General features: G+C 40.2%; 2 protein-coding genes across 5 annotated transcripts in view; one reads left to right on the plus strand and one right to left on the minus strand.

Moving 5' to 3' along the window:
• cmss1 (cms1 ribosomal small subunit homolog) overlaps positions 1 to 26348 on the plus strand; it is a 33809-nt gene that overhangs the window by 2379 nt on the left and 5082 nt on the right. The gene's annotated exons all lie outside the window — the stretch shown is intronic.
• On the minus strand, positions 1215 to 25841 carry LOC122885892 (filamin A-interacting protein 1-like). 3 transcript variants are annotated; one of them, XM_044217629.1, is made up of 5 exons: positions 25619 to 25841; positions 15393 to 15641; positions 15105 to 15275; positions 14294 to 14472; positions 1215 to 4498 (listed from the first exon to the last, which is right to left on the minus strand). In XM_044217629.1, exons 2-5 carry the CDS (start codon positions 15615 to 15617, stop codon positions 1933 to 1935), a joined length of 3141 nt encoding a protein of 1046 aa, XP_044073564.1. In that variant the 5' UTR covers positions 15618 to 15641; positions 25619 to 25841; the 3' UTR covers positions 1215 to 1932. The 3 variants fall into 3 exon arrangements, with proteins under 3 accessions (XP_044073564.1, XP_044073563.1, XP_044073565.1); XM_044217628.1 differs by having other exon boundaries at positions 25509 to 25841; XM_044217630.1 differs by lacking the exons at positions 15105 to 15275; positions 15393 to 15641 and having other exon boundaries at positions 25509 to 25827.

Genomic DNA, 26348 nt, shown 5'->3' on the forward strand with positions numbered 1-26348 from the left:
CTCTGCCCCAAACTGTCATCAAATGCCTCATCTGGTTTCCACCTTGCCAACCGGTGATGTCAGTGTGGCTAATGGTTCTCCATGTTTGTCATCATATACCTGCTATGCAAGCTCTCGGCCACAGTATGGTGTCCCCCAATACGGTCAGCTAGTTTCTTATTTAGATGACACAACTCATCACAGCTTTTGTGATGGCAACTGCCACAATATGTAACCATATATATTACCTTTCAAGAAATTGATGTGATGCTTGTTGCGTTGACTTTTTTTTTTTGATTGATACTAGTCTCTAATCTATTTAAAGGAATTGGCTGACCTAAATGCAGATAATAGGCATAGTTTATTTATAGCGCACATTTAAACCGAATAAAAACACAGACACAATTAAGAGGATTTAAGTCCATTAATAGGAGTTTAGCATAAATAATTCTGGACAATTATTTTAGGTTTAAAGTTTTCTCTTATTAATAAATTGGTTCCTGTTGTTAAACTTTTTTTCCAGAAGGCTCCCACATCTTGCAAAAGTCATCTCTTTGCCTCACATGTGAGGGTTATTTTGGAAGTTGGATGCAGTGAGACAATATATGTCTCCAAAATAAATTCTCTATACTGCTCCTCATTAGTGTGTTCGCCTTCAGTGATACACATTCATATTCTTCTGTCAAAAAAGATTTGTCACATATTTTCATTTTCCATTATATTCTTACCTTTTTAGTATTCTGGAAAGGTCTTTTCGCCTTGTATTCCTTACAGAGCAGTTTGAGCAGTTGAATCTTAAACAGCTGTTTTTACAACAACACAGTCGTAAAAAAAAATAGTTTAAGTCTATTGTGTGTTGGTACTGGATTATCATTTAAGTGACAGTCAGACCACTGACAAGTTTTGACTCTGGTACTTTTATGTTTCACATGAATTTTACAAACCGTTAAATCTGAGAAAGAAAACAGGAGATGTTCATAAAGAAAGAAAATCAGCACAACCATTTATGACTTGTTGTAAAATCATGCTGCAAGAAACTGAATCATTTATCTATGCATTTGGAGGTTTAGCTGGCAGGAGATGACGTGCTGAATGCTTTGCCTGCTGTGGCAGCATAAGTGGCTAACAAAACAAATGAGGAAATGTGTTAATGGATTTATGCAAAAGTTGAGAAGGGATTTTAAGTTTATAATTTGTACTCAAAATAGTAACAACCTGAACAACCGTACCACCACTAGGTGTTCCAAGTTTTATTGTGTCAGAAAAATATGAGCTGACTTTTCCAGTGCATATTTGAAGGAGGTTTCACACTCACACACACATTGTTGTGAGGAATCTATCCCAGTAATTCTGTCCCTTCACTTCATTTTAAAAATGTGGCTAATTAACAGATAAGAGTCCACCAATATTTTTGTGTGCATTATAAGTGCTTGATGTGTGCAGTGTGGAGTTGGCCCTAGAGGAGAAAAAACAGGTATTTACCATCTTCTGTCTTTTTTGATTCCAACGGTTTTGCATTTAAACTGTCTAGAAATCTGTTAGCTGTGTTGAATCCAACCCCCTCTCAAAAGTACTCAAGGTGAATAAAATAAAAACAACACAACACTTTAATGAACAGAAAAAAACATTAATGAAACAGAAAATTATAAAAAGCACATCACAAATTTGGTTTCAATGATTTATCACTTAGCTCTCATACAGGCACTAGACACACATGCCATACAGTCAATGAGGGTTGTTAAAGTCAGTAAGTCTAGAGACACTAACTAGATCAAGGAGGCTTTTCAAAGGCTCTCGTAGGACAAATACCACAAAGCTTTTATTTGATAATTGTTAAAAAAAAATACAACAAACGTTGGGTTCTCATTAGAGGAAGTACATTGTTTTAGTTGTCTAGTCTGGGAAAGTGACTGAGAACATAATACTGTGTGTTCAGAATATATACATTTTCACCTAATCACAAAGGCCACTTACTGTAAAATTTGAGGAATGTGAAGCTGAAGAGGTAGCAGGAGATATAGTGATGCTACTTGTAATCTTGCCAACACCTTTGACATGACAGCCATTAGCGAGCACTTGAGTTCTTTGCTCATGTCGGAGATAGTATGGCCCAACAGGCTGTGGGATGCTGTGGGTTATACCATTCAGAGGCTGGATATATGGGCTCCCCAGGTGGATATGGATCTTGCTATCCTCTGTGGTGATGATACTGGGACTTGTATCGGTGCTGTTGGACTTCTGATCTTGCCAGCTGTTCTGCCGCTCCAGAGTCTTGCAGAAGACAGTCTGATTTGCAACCTCTGTGGCCTCTGGAGAACAGGTTCTGACTGTTAGGATCTGAATGGGGGAGTTGTTGTGGTCAGGTGTCACAGAGCGTGATGAATTTGGACTTAACACCCGAGAGATGGGTGTTCCGTTAAGTGGGGAGATGGTGCGGTCAGGGCTTGAAGGGGGGGGTTTAGTATTAACTGCAGACAGAGCTGAGTTCTGGATGATGGTAATTCTCTGCTTAGGTGAGGCTCCGCTTGTTGGAATGACAGCTGTGCTGGTGTAGGATGAAGCTGTGTCTCCCGTGGGGCTGCTAATCTCGAGTGTGGCTGTGTTGAGTATATGATGTGGTGTTACTTTGATGTGCAACGGCTGCCCTGGTGTGTGTGTTAACATCATCACCTCTCCATTAACCGTTTGGTGCATATCTATGCCATTCGCTGAGTGGCTGCTGTATTGGCTTACATTATTATTTGCACTGTTGAAGCTGTTAAGGTTGTTGACAAGACATCTTCTTCTGTTTATGACTTCTGCATGGTTTGGGTCCTCATCCTCATTTTCTTCATCTAGTTTCTCGCTGTGCTCACTGTAGTCAAGAGGCAGGCTATCTGCTGGCTCAGTTTGAACCTCTTTGGTGGTCTGATGAAGGTCTGAAAAGTGTTGTCTATTTGCACCAGGTGTAAGATTCTTGATTCGTCTATACCTGTCTAGCTCACTACTCAGTTCCTTCATCTCTCTAGCCAGCTCTCTGTTTCTGGCTTCCTGCTGGCTCAGTTTTCTCTGCAGCATAGAGTGCTCGGTCTGAACTCTGCAGATGGACTCCTCAGTTCCCATCAGCTTCTGGAGTTTCTCTTTCAAGGTATCTACCTCTCTGCCTAATAGTCTGGATTTAACCTGCTCCTTTTGAAGACGGCAAAGGAGAAGGTGTTCCTGGTTGACCTCCTGCTTCTCTGCCTGCTCATACCTGGAAAGCTCCCTCTTTGCCATTTTTAGCTCCTCTGTTAGAGCCTGGGACCTCTTTTGTTCATCCTTGAACTTCTTTTGCAGGGACTCAAAGTCCTCTTCCACCTTCATCAGTTCTTCCTCCAACACCTCCTTGTCCTGTAGTCTCTTTCGCAGCCTATCTAGCTCCTGACTCAATTCTTTGACTTTGTTGTCCTCTGTTTGGCAGTGATGGTTAGCATTAGTTGGAATAGAGCTGAGTGTGTACTTATCCTCTTTTTCTTTCCTGTTTTCCAATACCTGTAACCTTTTCTTCATTATGGATATTTTACCCTGTAGCTCTCCGTTCCTCTCCTCTTCTGTTTTTATTCTGTCTTGGAGCTCATCTTTTTCCTTTGCTATGTCCTTAATCCTTTCCTCTAAATCTGCCTTAGACCTCAGTGCCTGCTGCCTCTCCTCTCTCAGTCTTTCTGACATTGTTGCCAAATTGCTTTGCTCATTTCTTTTGCCCTCCTTCCTGTTGAGTTTTTCCTCAGCCTGTCGGAGCCTCTCGGCTGTGGTCTTTCTGTCCTCCACCAAAGCTACAGTCAGTGACCTGAGCTTGGCCAGGTCCTGTTTAATCACCGCTTCACTCTTTTCCAGTTGGCCTTCAACGGCCTCTAGCTCTCTCACCCTAACTTTCAGAGTGTGGAGCTCACCAGACAGCATCCTGCTAACCTCTCTCTCTTGTTCCAAGCTGCCCTTCAGACTACTGCAATCCTGTTTGCTCTTACCTAAAGCCTCCTCTATCCTGTCTAATTCACTGATTCTGCCATTGAGCTTATCCACCTCAACTTTCAAACTACGGCAATGGCTGGACTCCCTCGCTAGTCTGCGGTCCAGGTCTCGACACTGGTTCCACATGCGTATCAGTTCCTCATCCTTTCCCTCCATTTCCACGACCCTTCTCCTCAGTACCTCAACCTCTGACAGCAGGCTTGGGGCTGTCATGGTGTTCTGCCTTTTGTTGAAGATGGAAACTTGGTTATGGTGCTCCACCTCCAGGTGCAGGGATTTGAGCTCCACCTTCTTGGCACTGGGGTAAGTAGCACTGACCTCCTGCTTGATGTGGTCAGTGATGGCGGTCAGTTCTTTGACATGACGCCTCTGTTCCTCCAGCAGCTTGCTCAGACACTGTTGCTCCTTCACAACTAGCTGTGCAAATGCCTTCAGCTCGGTCAGTTCGTTCTTAAAAGTTGATACTTCTCTTTCACTTTTCTTCCCCTTTAGCTCCTGGTATTCTCTCTCTTTTACAATCAGGAGCTTGAGTCTGTAGAGAAAAACAAATGATGCTGATGTCAAACAGAATGTTTTGGACTGTTTTTATTGTGTAATTGACTCTTATTTCAGCCTCCAAGACTGTAGTGTTTATACTTAATCTCTTGGCCACAACGTTTAAACACAAATAATTTCCTAAGTTGTGTATTTCCCACATAAACATTTATTTTAATTTTCAGAAGAATTTGAATCACAATTTCCTCCCTACTCAAACTTCTACAGAAGCTAGTAATACTTTTTTCCCCCCTTTTTGTACATCTATCTGTATGTGTACATGTCTCATTTGTGTGTGTGCCTACCTGTACCCTAAGACATTTAGATATGTCCATGTTGTTTTGCACTTATCTCCAGGCAGCATGCGTTCTGTAGGATGTTTCGACTATTATGGCAGATGGTCCCTTGGCAGGGAGTGTTTGTTAATTAAGAAGTTTCTCTACCATTGAGTACCCTCAACGCTGTACCCAATCACCCTCCTTCTGTGCACCTCGAACGCTACCCCATTTCCAGCTAGGAGAGGCAGGAATTCCCCCCAGTTCCTTCTGTAATTACAGACTGGCTACATTTACCAAATGCTGTCAGTCCTCACATTCCCCCAGATGCATACCAACAATGTATAAATGCATTTAATAAACACTGTACATTTTTTTTGTCATGTGTTACTGCACACTTCAAAATGATCTCTCTTCAGTCGATTTTCACTACTTAAAATCAATCCCCTCATGTAAGTGTGTGGACTGTTTGCTACAAGTGTTGCATACTGGAGGTACCATGTTTGTCATTTCACAATATATAGATATATGTGTCAGTATATGTTAAAAATGTTCCCATGACCTTTTTTTCCCTCACACATTTGAAAAGTTGTAGAGAGTTGTTAGGTGTTTTTTTTTTCTTTTGTTTGCTTCTTTTTTAGAGAACAGGATCTAGAAATGTAACATTTAGAGCATAGTACTATTAAGAAACATATAACCTACAGCTATAATGTGTGTGTTTAATTTAACAAAGATCTAATGTTCAAAATGGAACTGATGGCTGGTCTGGAAACTGGTGGTATATTGCTCTAATACATAGATTAATAGGCTGCACTGCCAAACCTCGAGGTTGGTTTTTATATGGTCTCACTTTTAGTTGTGAGTATTGTCTTGTCAGTAATGTTTCTTTAAAAAGCAAAGAACTGCAAAGAGTTATAACTTATAAATTAAATGCCTATGGTTTCAGTGTAAAAGTTTCAGAGTGAGTGAGACTTAATTTACTGTCTTTAAATGTACAACTTAGATACCTTTTGAAGTGCACTTTTGTTATTTGATATCAGCTTGGCATTGTAAGACAAATCTAATCAAATCTATGCAGGACTGGCCAACACTTACTTGCCCGTAACACATCTTGTTCAAAAGAAAGTTTGTGTGACATGCATTTCAAAATGCACATTATAGCTTTCCACTGTTCACAAGTCGTTTGACTGTTCCTACCTGTGCTGCGCTGTTGGCCTCTGTCCTTTTAAAATCCTCAGAGAATAAATAGCCTCTACTCTTTCACCTCTCCCTTTCCCGGAGATCCCAGTGATGTGGACATTCCATCCGGAAAACCAAACATTATGAGAAGTGCTCTGCACACTGAGTCTCACTCGCAGTCAGTGGCGCCCATTACATCATCAGCAAATCCTTATATGGGACTGTACAGGCTTTACTGCGTGTGTGCGTGTGCGTGCATGTGGGTGTGTGTGTGTTTACTGGAGTCCAGCCCATTCCAGATGAGGTCATTGTGTAGCCATGCCAAAGAGGCTAATGGGAAGGACAGAATGTGTTTGTGTGTGTGTGAAGAAAACTAAAGCTTCAATCATAGTTCAAACTAGAAAGGCTAACACTCTCAGTTTGCAGGATTAGCCTGACCAAACATGTTAACCATGCAACATAAGTGCTAGGCCTAGCTTGGCATGTCATAAAAACTCAAGCTCATCTAGAAGCATGCATACTGTATTATATGACTGTGTGTGAGTGAGTGTGCGCTGTTCCCATATGTTTTAAGAAAAGAGACATGTTTTGTGAGTTGTAGCTACTTTGCCCGGGGCCTGATAACCTGACTGTGAGATGACATCATCAGTTCATCGGCCCTCAATTACATCCATATGTCTCTCCCTCTCTCCTCCCCACACTATTTCTCTATCTCTATCTACTATTTTTCTCTATCTCTTTGTCTTTCTCTCTGTCATTTTGTTCCTCACCCTACCTTCTTGCTTTTAGGTACGAATTGCACATTTTTTTGTGACTGCAAAAAACCTTTCTCTTGCCATCATCAATATCTTCTGCATCCCTGTGTTCTCCTATGGTGTTACTAAAGTCAAATCTATATGCTCAGTGGAGCAGGCAGGGATGACAAATTATACTCTCATTATTCTCACTGCTAGTCTCATCTGTCATAACAAGAATGACAAAAATCCTAATGGAAAAATAAATGATATTTTAGCTTGCTAGATGATAGTGTTACCAGTGCTGCAGGAGAGAACAAACATATAGGTATGTGTGTGATGCATGTTCCCCTCCGAGAGCACTTACCTAGCACTATGGTTCCTAGTTCCAGCTTTCACTGGGGAAATATCACTTTTTAGACATTTGTGTTCTCATGCATTTTCACATCGAATATTTGTGCCACAGAAAAGACAGACACGTTAAGTTCCTTATGCTGAAAGAAGGGCTTGCGTAATTTAACCATTCAGATACATGTCAAAGATCAGGAACAAATATTCAATAGTTTATAAATGTGCAAACAATGTCTCCATGGTTATTGAAAGTTTCTGTCAGCTCCAGATTCAGCTGCTATGTGTTCTACACAACACATTTTATAGGACGAGAATAGTTTATAGTATTTTAAACTTAGATACTCTACAATTGTGTTGTAGTTTAACATGTGAATTCCAGAGACTATGCAGCCTTGATATATAGTTACTTACTTACTCCAGTTACGTAAGTCAATGATGTAAGGCCTGTATTCTGCACCATGTTGTCATTCTCTTTAATACCTTAATTGATTGATTACAACAGTGGCTGCCTCTTTCAAAGTCAGAGATCACTGTGGTTGCTAACATTTCATCTTGACTTGTTTTTTGTTTGTAATGGAGATTACTTGAATGCACTTAGCTGATATTTATGGTAAGGCTGTCAGTGTTTTGTCAAAACTGTTTAGAGAGGTGTAGATTCAACTTGTGCTGGCTGTAGTTTGTGGTGCCATTGATTGTCATTGATATAAACGTAGGATTTATGCAGGGCTGGTGTATTAGGCAGTATTAGTTTTAGCTAGATGTACCCAGTTAATTGGCAACAAAGTGTATACTCTGCAGCGTGCAACCATCTGGAGATGTTACTCTCCTCTACTAAGTAAAGAAGTCAGACTTCATCTGGTCACTCAGTAGTCTGTAGCGGTCAGTATAAAAGGGTCCAGTTCATCTCAGCCTCATAAATAACGCTACACAAATATATAACAATATAAAAATGTAATTAAAACATGAGATAAAAGTGTCCACCTCAGGCACACAGCTAAATGTTGCTGAGGTGTTGTATATTGCTGGCTACTCGGGGACCCGATTTTCTTTTCTTATTTTTCTTTGCCTTTTTTCCTTTTTTGGAATTTCAGTGTTAAATGGAACATCAAAGACAGAAAGTTAGCTCCGACCAAGGTTTAAAAATTTGTTCTGCATGATCACACCTCAGTTACATCGCTTGGTATAACACAGCTTTTAGTCAACACTGGGAATGTATCAAGCTGATTCAGATTTTTGCATTTTCTGATGGATCATTATTGGCTATATAAAACCCATTTGGTTAGCGTATGCAAGCTGTCAAAAACTTCCCATTGTGCTCAGTTAGAATACTAGAAACACACAACGCCTTGAGTGAGTAGATAGCGGACCTCACAAACGATGTTGAAACAAATAATGAAATTAACAAAGGAAATGAGCAAGGGCCAAGCAGAGTTGCATTGCTTGTGTTTTGCTTTTATTTCAGCTACATTCTGCAAGTGAACCACGTTTCTACAATTCTGCTGTTGGTTGTAAAATACTCTTTAGCTTTAATAGGCTATTTTGTTCGTACTGGATGGAACAGGCTATTTAAATCCTGTCCAAAGCCTGTCACAGCAGATCAGCAGTGACACTACAAACTATTATAGGAAAGAATCCAAGAAAATCCGTGATACAGGTTATAAAAATAAATAAAAGTTAACGACTTTTTCCTAAAGGTTCCTAGTCAACGCCCCCACTAGCTTTGTTATAGATGGAGAGAAACATTAGGAAATAGATCTTGCCACTCTTCACCCTAAGCAGTTGCAAATTGATTATCAGCTGTGGGCCCCAGTAGTTAGCTGCAGATCAGACGAGGGTATACATTTTAATAAATCAACCTGCTTGATTATTCTGACTTGACTTGAAAGACCCTTTTTTAAGGTCTCAGTAAGATGAGATATTTCTCTTGTTGTGGAATGTGAGAGAGAAATCCTCCTCATTCCTTCCAATTCCTATCCACAGTCCAACTCCCAAACTAGAGTTCATGAGGTCCTGTTTTCCCCTAGAGGAGGGGTTGGCATCTGCATCGCTTGTCCTCAATTACAAGCATTATCCGATCCCTCAAAGGCATTTCCAAGAAAACCCTCAAACTTTGCCGATATGTAATATGCCGCTTATATGAGAGAAGCACTCTCTCTTCTGTTGTTATAGCTCCTATTTTCATCCAGGGGTGTAATTTAGAGATATTGAGTTTTTTAGCTGCTGGCTTTGACAAATCCTCTAGTTGTACTAAGCACTGCTGTTTAGGGTCACAGAAAAGGCATTTGAAGATGCAAAAAGAAAGCTGCTCAGGCAGTCTGTCCTGGCTTTCTTCTCTCCATTTATCAGTAAGTTTAATGAACTGAAGGAATTACTAAACTGACCTCATATGCTTGGGTTAGCTATTAAATGGGCCCAACAGCTTGCGATCAGAACCGCGGTTCTGCTCTGAAGTAATGCACTGCCAGACTCCTATGGTAATTTATGCACATCTTCTTCTGACACATTATTGGCTGAGCCGACAGATGGTGGATGTGTTTGAGTGTGAGGGATGGACAGAACAGCTGTGGGTTTCCGCTTTGGCACAGCCAAGTTTACTTTGTCCTTTTTCTTTTAGCAAAGTCTACAAAATGTTTCCTCCACCATGTTTAATGAAGCCAGAAGGCAGAGAGCTTTTATTCATTTTTTTTAATTGGCTGCTTGTTGGCCATGCTAGTTGGTGGCTGTTGGTCAGTCGGTCCACTACCTTTGTCCAGACTGAAATATCTATTTGATGGATTGGTATTAACTTTTGTACAGACATTCATGGTCCCCAGAAGAGAAATCCTACTGACTTTCATGATCCCCTGACTTTTCCTCTAGCACCACCAGCAGGTTTACGTTTTAGTGAAATGTCTCAACCACTAGTGGATGGATTGTCATGAAATTTGATACAGACTTCACCTCAGGATGAATTGTAATAACTTTGGTGATCCCCTGACCTTTCCTCTAGCACCGTCATCGGGTCAAATTTTTAATTTGTCCAATACTTTGGTTTATAACTAAATACTTGCAGTACTAATGCCAATTCCATCAGCTTCAGGTATACTTTGTGTTTAGTGCTAATTAGCAAATTAGCATGCTAACACACACTAAACTAAAATGATAAACATTATAGCCTACCTACTTTGGATCAGCATGCTAGCATTGTCACTGTGCGTATATTAGCGTGCTGACTTTAGCATTTAGCCCAAAGAGCCTCATAGAGCTGCTAGCATGGCTGTAGACTCTTAGTCCTTTTAAATAATGTTTTCTAGATCGTCTGCATTCCTCTCCTACATCCGTAGCACTTTTTGATGACGTACTGATGAGAAGAAAAAAAATGTTTCTAAGCAGCTTCTTGATGCTGTGGAAAACAATAATACCTTTGAAACACACAGTACTGAGACAGCCCTTCTCAAAGTCACTAATGACCTTTTAATGATTGCAGACACAGGCATCTGTTCAATTCTTGTGCTGCTGGACTTAAGTGCTGCCTTTGACACAATTGATCATGGCATTCTTTTAGATAGACTGAGACACTGTGTGGGCATATCTGGCACTGCACTAGGCTGGTTCTCATCTTATTTGTCCAATAGGAAATTCTGTCAGCATTAATAACTTCATTACTTCCTTTTCCCAAATCAACTATGGTGTGCCTCAAGGTTCATATCTGGGACCAATACTGTTCTCCTTATATATTCTCCCCTTGGGTGATGTCATCCACAGACATGGCATTTCTTTTCATTGTTATGTTATTGACACACTGTTGTACCTTCCCATCAAGCCCACTGACCTTCTCTGTAGGATTGCCTGTCTGACATAAAAAATTGGATGTTGATACATTTTCTTCAGCTGAACTCACATAAAACTGAAATCCTTCTTACTAGGCCCCAACATATCACTGAACAAATACTGTCATCTACTGGCTACCTGTCACAACATATCAATCCTGTTGCAAGAAATCTTGGTGTCCTGTTTGATAGAAATGTATGTTTTGAGCAACATATCACTAAGCTTGTCCACTCATGTTTTTATCACCTCAGAAACATTGCAAAAATCCGATCTATTTAAAATCTTAGTGATGCAGAAACTGTTGTACATGCTTTTATCTCCTCACACCTTGATTATTGTAACAGCCTGTTTACTTGTCTTAATCAAAAAACTTTGAAACGACTGCAGACTGTACAGAACTCAGCTGCTAGGCTTTTAACCAGGACCAAGAGGTACGACCACATCACACCTGTTTTAGCCTCTTTACATTGGCTCTCCGTTTGTTTTAGGATTGATTTTAAGATCTTATTGATTACTTTTAAGGTTCTTCATGACCTGGCTCCAGATTATATTTTAGACCTTTTAATCCCTTATGAACCTTTACGTAGTTTGAGATCTTCGGGCAGGGGTCTTCTCTCTGTTCAGAGTCCAGGATGAAAACTAAGGGGGACACAGCTTTTGCTATCAGGGCCCCGAGGCTCTGGGACAACTTGCCCGAAGAAATTAGGTTGTCTGAGTCAGTGTCTTCTTTTAAGTGTTTTCTCAAGATGCATTTTTATCGGAAAGCATATCCTGATTTTACCTGAGCTGTCTGTTTATTTTATTGGGGTTTTTTTTTATGTATTTGATCATTCACTGTGGTATATTATTTCTCTCTCTGCGAAGCACTTTGTACTTTGTTTTGATAAGTGCTCTATAAATAAAGTTTAATTATTTTTAAGGCCACATCAGTTGGAGAGTGAAAACATGGTGGAGTTTTAAAGCAGTTTGCAGGTATAGGGTAGAGCCTGTGAAAAGTTTGTGATTCAGAACTCAAGTGAACAGATGAGAGCATGGATGTCGTTTGTGTGTTGAACATGTGTGTGTGGTTAATGCTGAGATGCTGTCAGCCCAGTGACAGACCATAGGCAACACACACACAGACTTTGAGCATGTTCTGATAGCTGAGGTTGGAACAACCAGATTGGTGCATTGTGATGTGCAGATGTAATCATCCTTTGACACGCAATGTGGATCATACTATGGCATAAAGTGATTATATACTGTTACTGGAATTGGCCGTGAAGTTCACAGCTAAAACAGGTCAGCTGCTCTGCACATGGCACCACGTCGAGCTACTTTTTCAGGGAAATGAAAAAGAGAGAGGGGTGCTGATTTTAAGCCAGACTGAGTGGCTCTCTTGGCTCAGAGCATACACTTTGAAAAGAAACGGGGAGGGAGATTGAAAGATAGTTGAAGAGGATTTGGAGTAGGAGTGGAAATTCTTTCAGTTAAATATTTAGGCTACTGCAGAGCAAGATGTAAGAAGGACAGGATGGAAAGGGAGATGAAAGGGACAGGCGTATCACCATGTGCCTTCTGTTGTTTACCCTGTGGATAAATGCAAGCATTGACTCAGCTCAAACCTATTTCTGCCAAGCTCAAAGAAGCTGAAGTGCAGTTGGGAACACAAAGAAAGGAAATATAAACTCCTTTTCAAGTGTGTCTTAGAACAAATGTAAATATATACAGGCAAAAGAGCATTGCTGTGTGGATTGTGTATGTGCAATGTGGAGTAGGTTTTAAGGGATAAGCGAGAGCTGCAGCTAACAATTATTTTATTATCGATTAATCTGACGACTATTTTCCCAATTAATCGTTTGGTCTATAAAATGTCAGAAAATGGTGAAAAATGGCCATCAAAAAAAAAAACCCAAGGTGACATCCTCTGATTGATTGTTTTCCCTGACCAACAGTCCGAAAACCAAAGATATTTAATTTACTACCACATAAGACAAAGAAAAGCAGCAAATCTTCCACATTGAGAAGCCAGGACTAGGTAATCTTTGGCATTTTTGCTTGAAAAATTAATTGATTTTCAAAATAGTTGCAGATTAATATTCTGACAATCAACTATTCGATCAATTGGCTAATCCTTTCAGCTCTAGATAAGACACCACCAAAGGTAAAATAAGAAAAGGGTCAAAGTTGAGTGGACATTAAGTTACTTTGGTCTGAGACAAACAAAAACCTGTTTATCACAGACAGTCCAACCTAACATTGCAATGACTGTCACAATTTCATCATGCTGTCAGCCCATACTTAAGTTTATCTGATAAGTACAAGTGTGATGTTTTAGACGCATGTTCTTAAAGGGAATTCATAAAGAATGGCATGCAGGGAGATGAAAATCCTCTACGTTCAAGCAGTCAGGAATGTATGAGCCACACAGGGTTCACACTGCACCACAGACATGCTGTCTACTCATGTATTAATCATCATTAGGCCAAGATGAACCACAAAGCCTTTATGTGTGCATGTTTAGGGTTTCTACATTGTATTTGAATAGACAGAATTCTAGTAAACTTAATCACTCTACTGGCATGACTATTTTTGCTCTTTAATTGCATGTGTGCCTGTGGTGGACCAGTAAAGCGTTTTCACTTTGGCACACAGATGCAGACAACTAGTCTCCTCCCAAGGCTGCAAGCCCAGTGCGGGTCCAGTCTCTACACAGCTAGATTACAGAGTGGACTCTGATGGTACATGAGCCGAGACAACCAGGGACTTCAACACAACAGCCCCGTTTTGGGCCTCAAATTGCATAGGAGAACCAGTGACTACCTTCATGTTAGACCCAGCTATACCCATAGGCCACATCTGAATGTGCTCTCTATTTGGGAAGGGAATCTTTCTACCCACCAGCAAAACCTCAGCCCATTTACTTAGTTTAGAAGAAGGCTTCATCCTGTGCTGTGTGGTATTGTTGAATTGGGCAGGAGGGTGCCAATTTAGACTGTACATGTAATTGCATGTGAGTGCATGTTTATGTGTTTACAAGGGAGAGTGAACAGAGCCAGGCTGGCCACAAGGTCTAACCAAGTCCAGGATGTAATGGACTGTGTCTGAGTGGAGTAACTCTAAGTACAGTCTTGAGGTCACATACACTACAGTGGTAGAAATGCAGCAGCCAACAGCGCCTTTGCTCTCTCACTCAGCCATGAAGAGCATTACAGACCAACATAGACTAAAACAATCTAAGCCTGCACAAGTGTATATCACAGAGCTCAGATCTTGCTTGTTCCAGTGTGCTGAAATACTTACTTTCTTAGCCTCTTTAAATTCTCATCTCTTTCACATCAGGAGGAATTCTGAAAGGCATGGATATTTCTTCAACGCAGGCTACCAATTTAGTGGGATCTGTAAAATATCAGTGTTGTCTTTGCTTAGGCATTCATCTGAACCTCTAGGGTTTGGTGTACTAACCTCTCTCTGTCCTGCTCCAGTAGAGTGGTAAGGAAGTTGCTCTTATGGATAAAAGCCCTGTGGCTCCTCTCTTGCTCCTCTAGCCTGTGTAGGGCGCTGCTGTGAGAGCGGGACACCTCCACGAGCTGCTGCAGCATCCGTTCAAATGAGCGCTTCTGGGCCTCCACCAAATGGTTGAGCTGAGGGAAAAAGGGAAAATAACACAGGGGCTGTGAAGAGGAAGATGTCAGTGTGCCTTGACTTGTGGAAGGGTTGCCTAGTGTGAGGAAGAAGTGCCTAAGATTTGGCAAGTGAAGCTACTGTAAAAGCGTAATGCCAGGCTTACACATCTGTGTAGTGTAGTTTGCTGCTGGACATACATTTTAAAGGATCATTTCACCCAAATTACAATAAGATGCATTTCCCACTTAGCCCTAGCGGCATGCAGCCATCAAGATGGTTTGGGTTTCTTTTTGATGAGCTTTTGAAGTTTAAGATAAAAAAATTTTGCTGCAGTGTAATGGGATTTTATTGAAACAATGTACTGGATAATCCAAAGACCTTGCTGCTAAAGGTTTTCATTCAAAACCTTTTCTCCTGAAGAAATAAAACTGTACAAATCAGGAAAAAAAACAATCCTTCAATTTACAGATTTATCATTGCAGAAGAATAGATCCAGCACATTTTTCACACCTGTAGTGCAAAATAACAAATTTGTGCAATGATGCAGCAGTAATAGATTCTCTTTTGTCAGACAGTAATGCATTCACCTTATTAAATTTGATTATCCGCTCCATATGGTGTCTAGTTTCTTACTATTGGCTGTTAGTACCTCAGCAATTGGTTTTTTGTACACATCCTGCAGGTGGTACTGCTGGGACCAGAGGGAGTCTCTCTGCAGGGCACGGAGGACCTTCTCCGGTCCGCTGAAACCATATTGGGCCCCCAGTAGAGCTGAATCTGTCTTCTCTGATTTCAACACAGCGATTACCTCATCTCTGGCCTAGTTTGACAAACATTGTAGTAGAACGTTGACTTTAACTTCAGTATTGTTAGTTTCACATGAGCTAGATTCAACTATGAATGAATGTGTAAGCGGGATGTGAACAAATCATCCTACCTGTAGTTCTCCCTCCAGAATACTGAGCAGAAACAACAAGTCATCACGAGACAGGTCTTCTCTTGTGTGTCTGCCCTCCCACCTCTCTCTTTTGTCTCTCATGTTGGCCCTCGGAATAGTGATTTTTGGGGGCTGGGTGGGGGGTAAGGGAGGCTCTGAGATGTGTTTCTTTAGATCACCTTGATTCCAAGAAACCATTTGGCTGCTTTTAACATGTGGGTGCATGGCTTTAAGTCCACCTAGGAGGAACTGGAGAATAAGAAATGATTGGAGGTGGCAGCTGAACATGGGGACAAAGAGAAATGTGTGCTTCCGATCAAAGAAGTTGAACAAGGTCACAAAATGTGTCTTTACAGTACAAGTGGTTATTGTGTGGCTTTAATAAGCGACCGGCTGATGCAGATTATATAAGCCTTTATGGGCTAATCCAAAGTCAGAAGGCCTCATGTCATAACAGTGTTACTGAAACGGATAGGCCTGCGCTTGGCATTACTTTGTGTGAGGTTTATGTCATCTCATAGTCTTACTCTTAGCACATTTACATCAATCACTGTCAGCTAGGCAGACAAAAGGACTAAAGGTTGCCAGAAAGTAGGCCTTGATTACTGACCACATGAGAGATGTGTGTGTGTGTGTGTGTGTGTGTGTGTGTGTGCGCGTGTGTGTGTGTTTGTTTACTGAAGCAAATCACATCAGCTGGACAGTGTTAGCTAGCCAGCTTTTCTGACTTGGTGTCCTCATCCCATATTAAGAGACAGAAAGCAAGCAGGTTCATATTAGTGCGAGATGATGTAATCTCTCAGCTCTTCAGCTCTGCTTCTATAGTCCAAGTTCTCACTGTGGCTGGGAACGCCTTTTACTCCCTAGTTGTTGGTCAAGTTTCTTTAGATAAGTAACTAAAGGCCCTTGTGTTTTTCCCATCTTGTGGAAATTGGGAAAAATAATTAGGTGAAATATTAAAAACACATCTAGAGGTCTGCATTTTCACTGCAGTTGTTTTAAGACTGTGATTAAGACCTCATCAGATATTTTACTGGTGGTGTTAGAAATTTTGTTACTGAACAGGAAAGCAGTGAGACTCCCCCTGGTCATTCTTTGTCTTACACAAGCATATATACAGACAGGCAGCATCTGCTTGTTGTCAGGCCTGAGAGCAACCTTGAGTCTCCCTTAACAAGATGAACACATGTACATAAGGGACAAACATTGTGCAAGATAAACACCAAACAGAAAGCAAGCCCTTTAGCTGGTTCAGACTGTAGCCAATAACATCCATCAAATATTGAATCCTCGTGAGGGTGTTGGCTTACTTAATCAATGGTGTTTGCATAGAAGTATTTTCTCTTGGCCTCTGTGTGGAACGAAAAGTGTGACAATTTCAACCTCCCTTCCTCTTGATACCCTCTCGGTATCAATCAGGAAGACGGATGAAGCTGTCTTAGCTGTCCCTGCGTTCATTTACTCTACTTGTTTTCAGCAACAGGAAGGGATGATGGAAGCTCTTAACACAATTACTGTGGAGTTTTCATTAGGTCACTTTTAAACTATCAAGACTGCTGTACTCAGGAAGCATATTCACAAAACACAACATCCCCACAACATACAGGACCACTCCCTAATACAGTTTACTATATGTACTCAAAATAATCATATTTATCTATTAATTTAGTATTCTTTGTCCGGAGGCCCAGATTCAAAGAAAGAAAATGGTTGAGGTTTTGGACTAAAGAGAGTCTTCATCAGTCATCTTAAATAGGTTTGGCCCAGGGTTGGTACAGATCAAGATGACGACATGCAGTGGAGCTAAAGTGAGTTGGTGATCTTTAGCACATATTTTCTGTGGTGGCCTGGGGCTTGTTATCCTTGGACATGACTTTATTAAGGTGTTAAGGTGAGCAGTCAAGCCAAGACACGTGCTTCTGTGACCTCTGCCTTCAATTGACTAATTGTGATGAGGTCTGCACACCACACAATTTTCTCTCTCTCACACACAGATGACATTAGTCAAGACTGTGTTCTTTTTTCAGTGTGGTCACAGCGTCTAGACAAGCACATGCATACTGATGTCTAAGCATGCTCCCACACGATGCCAGGCATGTGAAAATACCTCTAAACTTAAGTTCTGGCTCAGAGCCAGAGTCTGCCTTAATAATGGTTTCCAGGGTTGCCCCACTGAGGACTGTCCACTGGCAGGCAGGTTGGCAGTCGCACATGTGGCTGGCTGCCTCTGTTTATTTATCTGAACACCACCCAGGGCAGCATGCCTGCGTCCCTCCTGCCTGCCCCTGTCTACTTAAAAGGGCAACGGCTGCCCTTGGAATAAACCATTAACACTTCCAAAAAATAATCTCCCTTACTGGACTCCCTCCCAATCAAAAACTGGTCTACATATGCACACAGATGGTATCTTAACAGTAAAGTGAGGTGAAATATGGGCATGGTTTGGGACCATTGAATTGTCACACCAATTCCTTGATATTTTAAAACCAGTAAACCCAAGTTGAGGTTCATCACCTTTTGATGCAACTATCTGTAAAGCACTGAGTGGGCCTGTCTGTATGTTTTCAGATCGTCTGTAGCTCAGGGCTCTCAAACTACTGGCCCATGAGATAGTTTCATCACGTTTATAGTTTATTGCTAAATCCAGCCTTCAAATACATTTTTTATTTTTCCCCAGGCTTTTACTTTAGAGTAATCATTTAATTGTCCATCAGGGTTCCAAAATCTGAGCATAAAAATTGGCTTTTTGTTTCACATTTGCCTCTGATTTACCATGACACTAATATGTCTCTTTCTAAACCTAAAAGAAAGGCTGACTTAGAGACACAGTTTCAATAGAGGTGGACGACATTGACATTGATGTTGCTGCTTCCTACCTCATTTGTAAGGAGAAAGTTGATGTTTTCAAATAATCCATCTTAAAGTCACAGTGAAACTGAAGTTGGAGCATTTTTATCTTCTGTAATGTGACAGACTAATAGTTACAAGAGGGTTTTAAATAAAATTCTTTGTGATTGCATCGCTCAAAGTGGGCTTAGACCCTCAATTTGGATAAGGAAAAACTCTTCAATGAGATGAAAAATGGAAGAAACCTCAGGAAGAGCAACAGTGGAGGGATCCCTCTTCCAGGACGGAAAGACAGGCAATAGATGTGAGTACAGAATAGACCGCAAAACTACAGTATGGAAAATCAGGATGACAAAATTATAGATAGTAATCATATATGAAGAATATAGATTCAGGAGGATGTCAAGCAATTTTACTGTCTTAAAGCAGAATTACTCTACTAAATATGTCGAGCACTATGATAAGGGAGAGGAGAGGGAAAGACAAGCACAGTATTGTATTCCCCCTGTGTGTTCTCCCCCCCTACAAGCAAACAACATGGCCCGTGGCCCCCAGGTAATTTAAGTTTGAGACCCCTACTCTAGCTATTCATTCCCCATGAGCAGCTTATATCCACTTTACATCCACCTGTCATGGGAGGGTGGCTCAGTCTGTGCCTTGGATTCCTCTTTGGCCTCCAGGTTCCAGGGTCAAGTTGGCACAGCTCTCTGTAATATGCATTCTGTATGGCTGATGTGTGTTTTGGCACGAGTACAGTACTGCAGGCATGGTTGGTAAGAGTTATTAAGAGATATTATACAGTTAGCAAGCCAGCTAGAGAGAGCGGTAGAAGTTGAACAGCCTATAAATTTATTTTGTCACCAGAAATGCTGCTGTTTTACTTTCTGATTATGAGTGTGGTTAGGCTGCACGTATAGCTAAGTGCTTCATACACTGATGCTTTTAGCATAAAGACACAGAGCATTAGATGACAATCAACCACTGCAACTGTTATAATCACTCTCCCTTGACATTCTATGCTTAATGTGTTAGACTATTGAATTTCAATGGCCAGGGAATTTACCATAGTTTAGTTTAGTTTGACTCTGTATCTTTACTTGGTGGAAGTATCAGAATCGGTATTGGGAGAGAACTTGGACTGGTGCATTGTAGATTGTAGGCTCAAAAGATTGGTATGACATTTGATACCACATACCCAATCTTTGACTCTTATTTATTTATTTTTTACATCAAGAATTTTTGTCCTATTCATGCACATTAATTTATGTTACCAGAGAAGGATTAAGAAACTACAGAATGCTCTTGGAAATATTTCAGCTGTTTTGCAATTGTGCATGTCTTACATATAGCAAGGACGATTTATAAACATAGTTATTTTGTGCCTTAAACCTCATTCCCTTTCATTATTTGGGTTTGTTTTGTTTAATGTGCCTGACAGAAGGTGTTAAATATTTGAGTATGGCTCCCATTCCCCTTTTATTGCTATTGATGCTCAAGGCTTTCAAGACTACTGAGTGTTGGGTTTGGGGTTGATGAAAGAGTACAAACATTTTCTTATGATATATTTTCCTTTTGAAAGCTTCATCTATGATCTGAACCTTTTAGCTCCATTTGGAATAAAATATTTTCCTACTCACAAGATCTGTGAATGAAGAACACACTTCATCAGTTAACAGTACGCTGCCATATGCTGTCAATATTCAAGTGATCTTTGAAGGCTAGATTATGGTGGTGTTGGTTCATGAACTAAAATAAAATAGTGAGAGTGAGCCAAACTGTTTTAACAGTATGAGCTAATGCAGTACTGTGCTGTGATTTTTATATAGCTGACATATATTAAAAACTTGGCACTTTTCTGAATATTAAGTATAATATTCAAGTTTTATTTATAATAACTAGACCGCTGAAATTAGACTTACCATCTTACGTGCTGTTTTTTTCAGTTTTGTTTCCAAATCGATGTATTTGCTTATTTGTTCTGTATGACTTAATTCTTGCAGGTGGTCTTTCCTACATTATAATAACTAAGGTCTATAAATCAAATGGTTACCATAGTTGTGGAAAGCAATACAATGACCATATAGCGGTCAGTGATGTAATGAAATATGGTCTACATTGTTTTGTTATGAGTTAAGGTTTGTCCTCGAGAGGTTATTTTTGTTCAGCAAGACTTCCTTGACAGACGATTGCTCATAGAATAATGAAGGTGTGAAATTCTACCATTTACCCTTGATTTTGTGTGCACTGGTTTTGGACAGGCATGCACTTTTCACACTAACACATTTAACCCCTATCCTCACTCTGATTTCAGTTGCTAGATTCCACATGTATTGCATCTTGTGTTGTCTTGTGGTTGATAGAGAACGAAAGAAGAGAGCAGTGTAACAAATATCATCCATCCATCCAAACTAAATCCTATTGGGGGATTTAGAAAAGAGCAAGACAGGAATGGCTACAAAGATAAGGATTAGGTCTGTAAATAAAAAGCAAAGGGGGAGGGAGACAGTGCTGTAATGTTAATAGGAAGAGTGGTGTCAAAAGCCTAGTTTTATTTAAGCTAAAGTTTGGCACCCTAAATTGGTTTTGGCCAACAACAGTATCCACGTTACACAAGTTGCAATAATATGTCATGGCGGAGTGAGGAAGGAGTTTTCTCGTTTGTGAAAGCTTAAAAGCTTTGGATAAATTATATAACCTCATGTACCTGATTAGCATCTCTTGTGTGACATCATCAGGAGCTCCTATCACACTCTGCCAGCCAGGATTGGCTTGACTCATGATGAATAGAGCAGACTGGAAAATGAAGGCTGTCACTGAAACAAGTACATTTAGCTTAACTTTTTCTGTGATTTACCACTCATTGGAGACTAAATTCCTGAGAGGCAGACACCTGAGGTCCAATCATAGATCATATAATAAACCAAACCTTTGGTTTAACTGTAACAGAGAAGAGTACCAGCTGAGATATGACAATACTCACATATATCCAAATATATAAGATAGATATGCAGAAATTCAAGGTATCTCCTTACTGTATACTTTATAGTAATTTAAAACAATTGATGGGGGAATTCAAATGGGCACCAAGGTCTGCACTGTCCTTGAACATTAAAGTTGGTTTTACTTGAGCTGCCTGGCTTTTGTGAGTGCATTGTTTTAGAGCAAGAAAAGCATTTGATTTACTTATCCAGATTTCATGAGTTTATAAGGTGTGTGTGTGTATGTGTGTGTGTGATACACCACGCCTGTCACAGGAGTTTTACAGGATGTCCTGCTTTGTATATCCAAAATATTGTTGTAAGAATCTTAAATAGGTGATCAGTGTTGGCCTTACTGTGCATCTAATACTCCTCCTACAGGTGATACTCCATCCCTGCACTTCAGCTATGACAAAAAAGGTTAAATGTCCTAACACAGAGGGTAGCCAAATAACAGCTACCCCTATCCTTCATTTGGCAAACGTGTAAATCAGGCAAGACAGTGTGAATCCTCCATGGACTTTCAACTTCAGGTAGCCAGTGTAAAAGATTTACCATCAGAAGTCCCTGGATTAGCGTCACAACAACCAACAGGGCAACAAGTAATTGAATACAAAATCAAAATGTTAGGACAATGGTGTTTTGGAAACTAATGAATTTGTAACCTCTGCTAGAGAGTCATTCCACTATAGCCTGCTTGTTAATTTGGTTCATGCAGCCTGAAGTCCCAATTGATTTAATAATAACACATGCTCAAATTGTGGCTTTAGAGAGGAAGCTGCAGGCCTCCAAAACCAATAACTGCTACATGCACTCACCCAACCACACCACTCCCAAGATCCGGCAATAGTACGTGTCTTGAGATGAGTTATTGATTGTTTAAACAAGCACTGAATTGATTTCATGGAAAGTATCATATTGTTTTTTATAGAAGCACACAACAATACCACAAAATATCTTTTGGGGGTGGAAATGCCGATGTATAATGGCATGCGTTCGGCTTGCAGGAGGATAAAAGGTATAATTTGGTTGTCTTATCCCTCTGTACAGGCCAAAGAGATATCTTTAATCAGACTAATAGAATAAAATGTGGTGGTAATTAAGAGCTTTTCTGAGGTCATGGCCGGCACAGTTTTAAGCTGTTGTGCTAGTTTACACTAGTGAGAACATCACCCTTAAAAACTAATAACTAAATCTGAGTGCTTTTTGTCTGGAACTAAAACAATCAACTGTTTCCTGGAACCAGTCGATTTGATCTTCTTTACATCCAGTCAGCGCCATTGACCATCCATTAAAACTAGTCACCTCTATTGATCACCCATTAAAGATGACCAGGCAGCCCCATTTCCCTTTATCTGAGCCCTCTCCACAGCCACTGAGTTTCATTGATCTGTGGTTATCTGATCTGTAAGCTCATTGCCCTGTATGCATCTAAAAGCATATTCTTTTTCTCCTACTGACTCCACCATCTGGAGGGACTGTGGCATGGAGGATATTGGGGGTAAGGCTTAGGGGACACTCAAGATATTGACCTTTTCATAGGGCAATGTCTGCTCTCCTCAGGCAACACTTAAGACTTATTGAAACAAGGTTCTCTGTGCATGCTTCTCAGTTTGAAGACAGCAAACGTCCAAGGGAAAAAGGGACTGGAGCACACTGATTGATTATCAGCCTTTAAGTGCAAACTATGCATGTTTAGACTCTACTGTCTTCATCAGAGTCAAAATCGACAAAGACGTAAGTGCAGTCGTCGGCTCCACTCCCCTTTGTCCCTTGGTTTCCTCTATACTGTTTTATTTGTCTATATGTGTGAGTTAACCTCTGTCATCTTTGTCACAACCTCCATTCATTCTTAATTGTTTTATTCTTGGCAAATATATTCATCTTCATCTGTTGGTTCTTTTCTTTACTTCCTGGGTGAAAGAATTGTCCCTGATAGTCATTTATATTGCAATTTAAATGGAGTCTATTGATTTTTATATTGCCTAAAGTATTGCATTATGCATCAGTCTGTGAATGCAAAATTATGCAGGAAGTTTTGTACTAAAGAGAGGTTTTCTTGCCGTCTCACTTAACTACTACAATACCTGCTCAGTCCAATGCTATCATGCAATATAAAGAGGGGTGACTAATTAAACAAAAAACTTGAATAAATGAGTGTAGAAACATAATAAATACAGATGCTTCTGTAGGTGCAATCAACAAGAGACCTGTCACCAGATCTTAACCCAGTAAACTCCAATGGGAGAATTTGGACCAAACAATGCTCTCAAATTATTAAATGAATGAATATCTTTGGAAAACGGTATTCATCCTTTCAATAGAGTTCAAAAACTTGTAGAATCTATACCAAGGAGCACTGAAGCTGGCGGCTCAACACCGTACTAAGACATTTTTATAATAATTATTATAGGCCTTATTATTATGTTAACATAATTTGCCACCCGTCTTATGTCAGGTATGGTGGGCTGTTTTACCCTAATTAATGTTCAGGTCGTCGCATCATCCTCAGCTCAGTAAGCTTGTCATTAGAGGTGCACTTTGTGTGTGTTCAGTCCCTAATATGTCCCTCTCACCGTGCATTTTTTTTGCAGCTTTAATAAGTCAGGTGCTAATTACAGTTGAGATTGCATGTGCAGATTGGATGACTTTATATAAATCTGGCTCCCGTAAATTTAGAGCTCCCCTGATAAATGTTTGTGCTTCGACAGCATTTACAAAGGTGGAGAAAACCACAGCTAATTTTCAGTCTATTACCACCAATTTCTGAATGACCTCGTTGTATCTGTAGTGTTCTCTTATCTTGCATCTAGTACTGGAAACTGTTTATTAGATACTTATACTTCGACCTGGATTGTCAGATATGGTAAAGTACAGATGGCACACTTTGTGATGCAAGTGGACTGGGAAAAGGTGAGCCAGATATATTTGTGTGGTCGGTTGCATTGTTTGCTCACGATGGGACCATTTACTGTTAATGACAGGAGTGTCACTGAGCAATCTTTATGTACTGTACCAATAACCTTTGTACTACCTTCTCTGTGCTTAGTGATACTACCTGGCCTAGCATATCAGTCTGTTTAAATTGCTGGTTCACCCAAATCACCAAAAAAGAACATATTTCGACTTACCTTTACTATTTAGCCATGCAAACATTTTTTATTTAATTTGACCAGGCCTGTTTTAGAGAGGTGTTGATTAGACTTTATGGTTATTTTGGAGGCTGTAGTTTATGGTGCTATTAAATTATGTTGCATTGTACTTGGAGTTGTTTCTAATATTATGTCCAACCCATTTATGTCAATGAGCGTAGACTAAATAACAGAAACACCTCTCAGTATAACTAAACTGATCATTATAACCTTCATGAAGGTAGGATTTATTTCATGGCTGTTGCATTAGACTACATTAGTTTTACCTAGCTATACATAATAAACTGGCAACTGAGTGTATTGTTCTTTGTAATTTGGTGATCTAACCCTTTAATAGGCCTTTAATTATAGAGTAATATAATTATAGAGTCCTCTCCACAGTCATTTCAGAAGGAAATGTTATTGTAGTACTGTCGCACGGGGGAAACCACTAGCCCTCCTGACACCTTAAATGCTTTGTGATCTTACATTGTTGACACATATCCGTACAAAAATATGATTATGTCTGTTGTGAGTAGAAACACCATATAGTTGATGAATTATCCAGATAGCCCATTTTCTACATAACACCAAATCAAATACATGTTGAATCAGTAACTCATCACCTACAGTGTGTTGCTGAATGGCTCCTTTACCAGTGTGTTAGGTTTGTCTTGTGTCATTGGTGAGATCTTAAACTCAGTGTGGCTGCCCCTTTAGCAGCTTCTACACATCTGAGGGTTTTGTTAACTTCTGAACCCACAGGCTTATTGTAGTATTGAGTATTTCACAGCTCACAGAGTACAAAACAGCAATGTCAGGTGATTGCATTTTGTGCTGTCAACTCAAGCACATAAATTGTGGCTGTAGATAACATTAGAAAGATGAACTAATTGCACGATTTGTTCTAAATATTTTACCTTGCTGCTTTTAACTAAATGAAGCCAACCGATGCTGCTACATGCTGTAAAATATTTGCTAATTGGTTACAATCTATTTATCCCTCTCACACACACATCCTTGACGATCTTTATATCTTTAGGACAGACAGATCAATACTATGCTATTATAAAGCACCCTTCCTTTTTGTTAAACACAAGTAATCCAAAGCCAGATCCTACTGGTAATTACCAGCACCAGTAGGGGAAAAAAACACTTACCTGCTGCCGGACAGGTGGACCTGGACCGCTCACTGGTCATATATCGGTCTGAACTTTGCTTTAATTATGATCCATTTATCTCCAATATGCTTGCATGAAGTCCTTCTCACCTCTGTGATTCGTCTTCCTTCTTCCCCTCAGTTCCCTGATCTTTGGCACCTTTGTATCCTCACTTTCCTCCCAACAGTCCAGCACGAGAGTGAGAAAAGGGATGAGTACTAGCAGAGAGAGAGAGTGGGGCATGGTTGCTTTGGCCCATCAATAGTGGGGGTGGTCTTTCAGCAGAAGGAGTGTATGCCTGGACAGATGACTGTAACAAATAAGAATGAAGGTCTTGGAGTGAGGGATGAAGTGGAAAAGGGGTGCATTTATGGAATGATGGAATGAGAGAGCAAGAGTGGACTAAGATCCCTCATCCATCCTTCGTCTTGTCTTTTCTTTTATATGGTCCTTGACTATAATGGCCCTAAGGAAGAATTGTAGAGGGAAAAAACAACAACGGGAGACAGGTGTCATAATAAAGATTGGATGAATCGATTGTAAGATGGGAAATTAGAAGACAAGGCAGAAAATCTGACGTCAGGTGTTTTTATAGTCAATGGGTGGTGTGCCCTTTTGGGAATACACTTGGCCTGAAGCAGCAACCCACTGTGGCAGGTCAGAGACATGTTCAGGTGTTGTTTTTAACTGTTGCTTCAGCATAATACACGCTAAGAAATTATGCTTTATGCACACAGTGTTGGCAGAATGGGAAGAACAGGAAAACATCCTATTATTTTAGGACTTAGGAGTGTTCACGCATGGTTACTCCCTCTCCTAGCCTTGTATTACATAATTAAA

The sequence above is a fragment of the Siniperca chuatsi genome, linkage group LG12 (assembly GCF_020085105.1).
Source record: "Siniperca chuatsi isolate FFG_IHB_CAS linkage group LG12, ASM2008510v1, whole genome shotgun sequence".
Lineage (NCBI taxonomy): Eukaryota > Metazoa > Chordata > Actinopteri > Centrarchiformes > Sinipercidae > Siniperca > Siniperca chuatsi.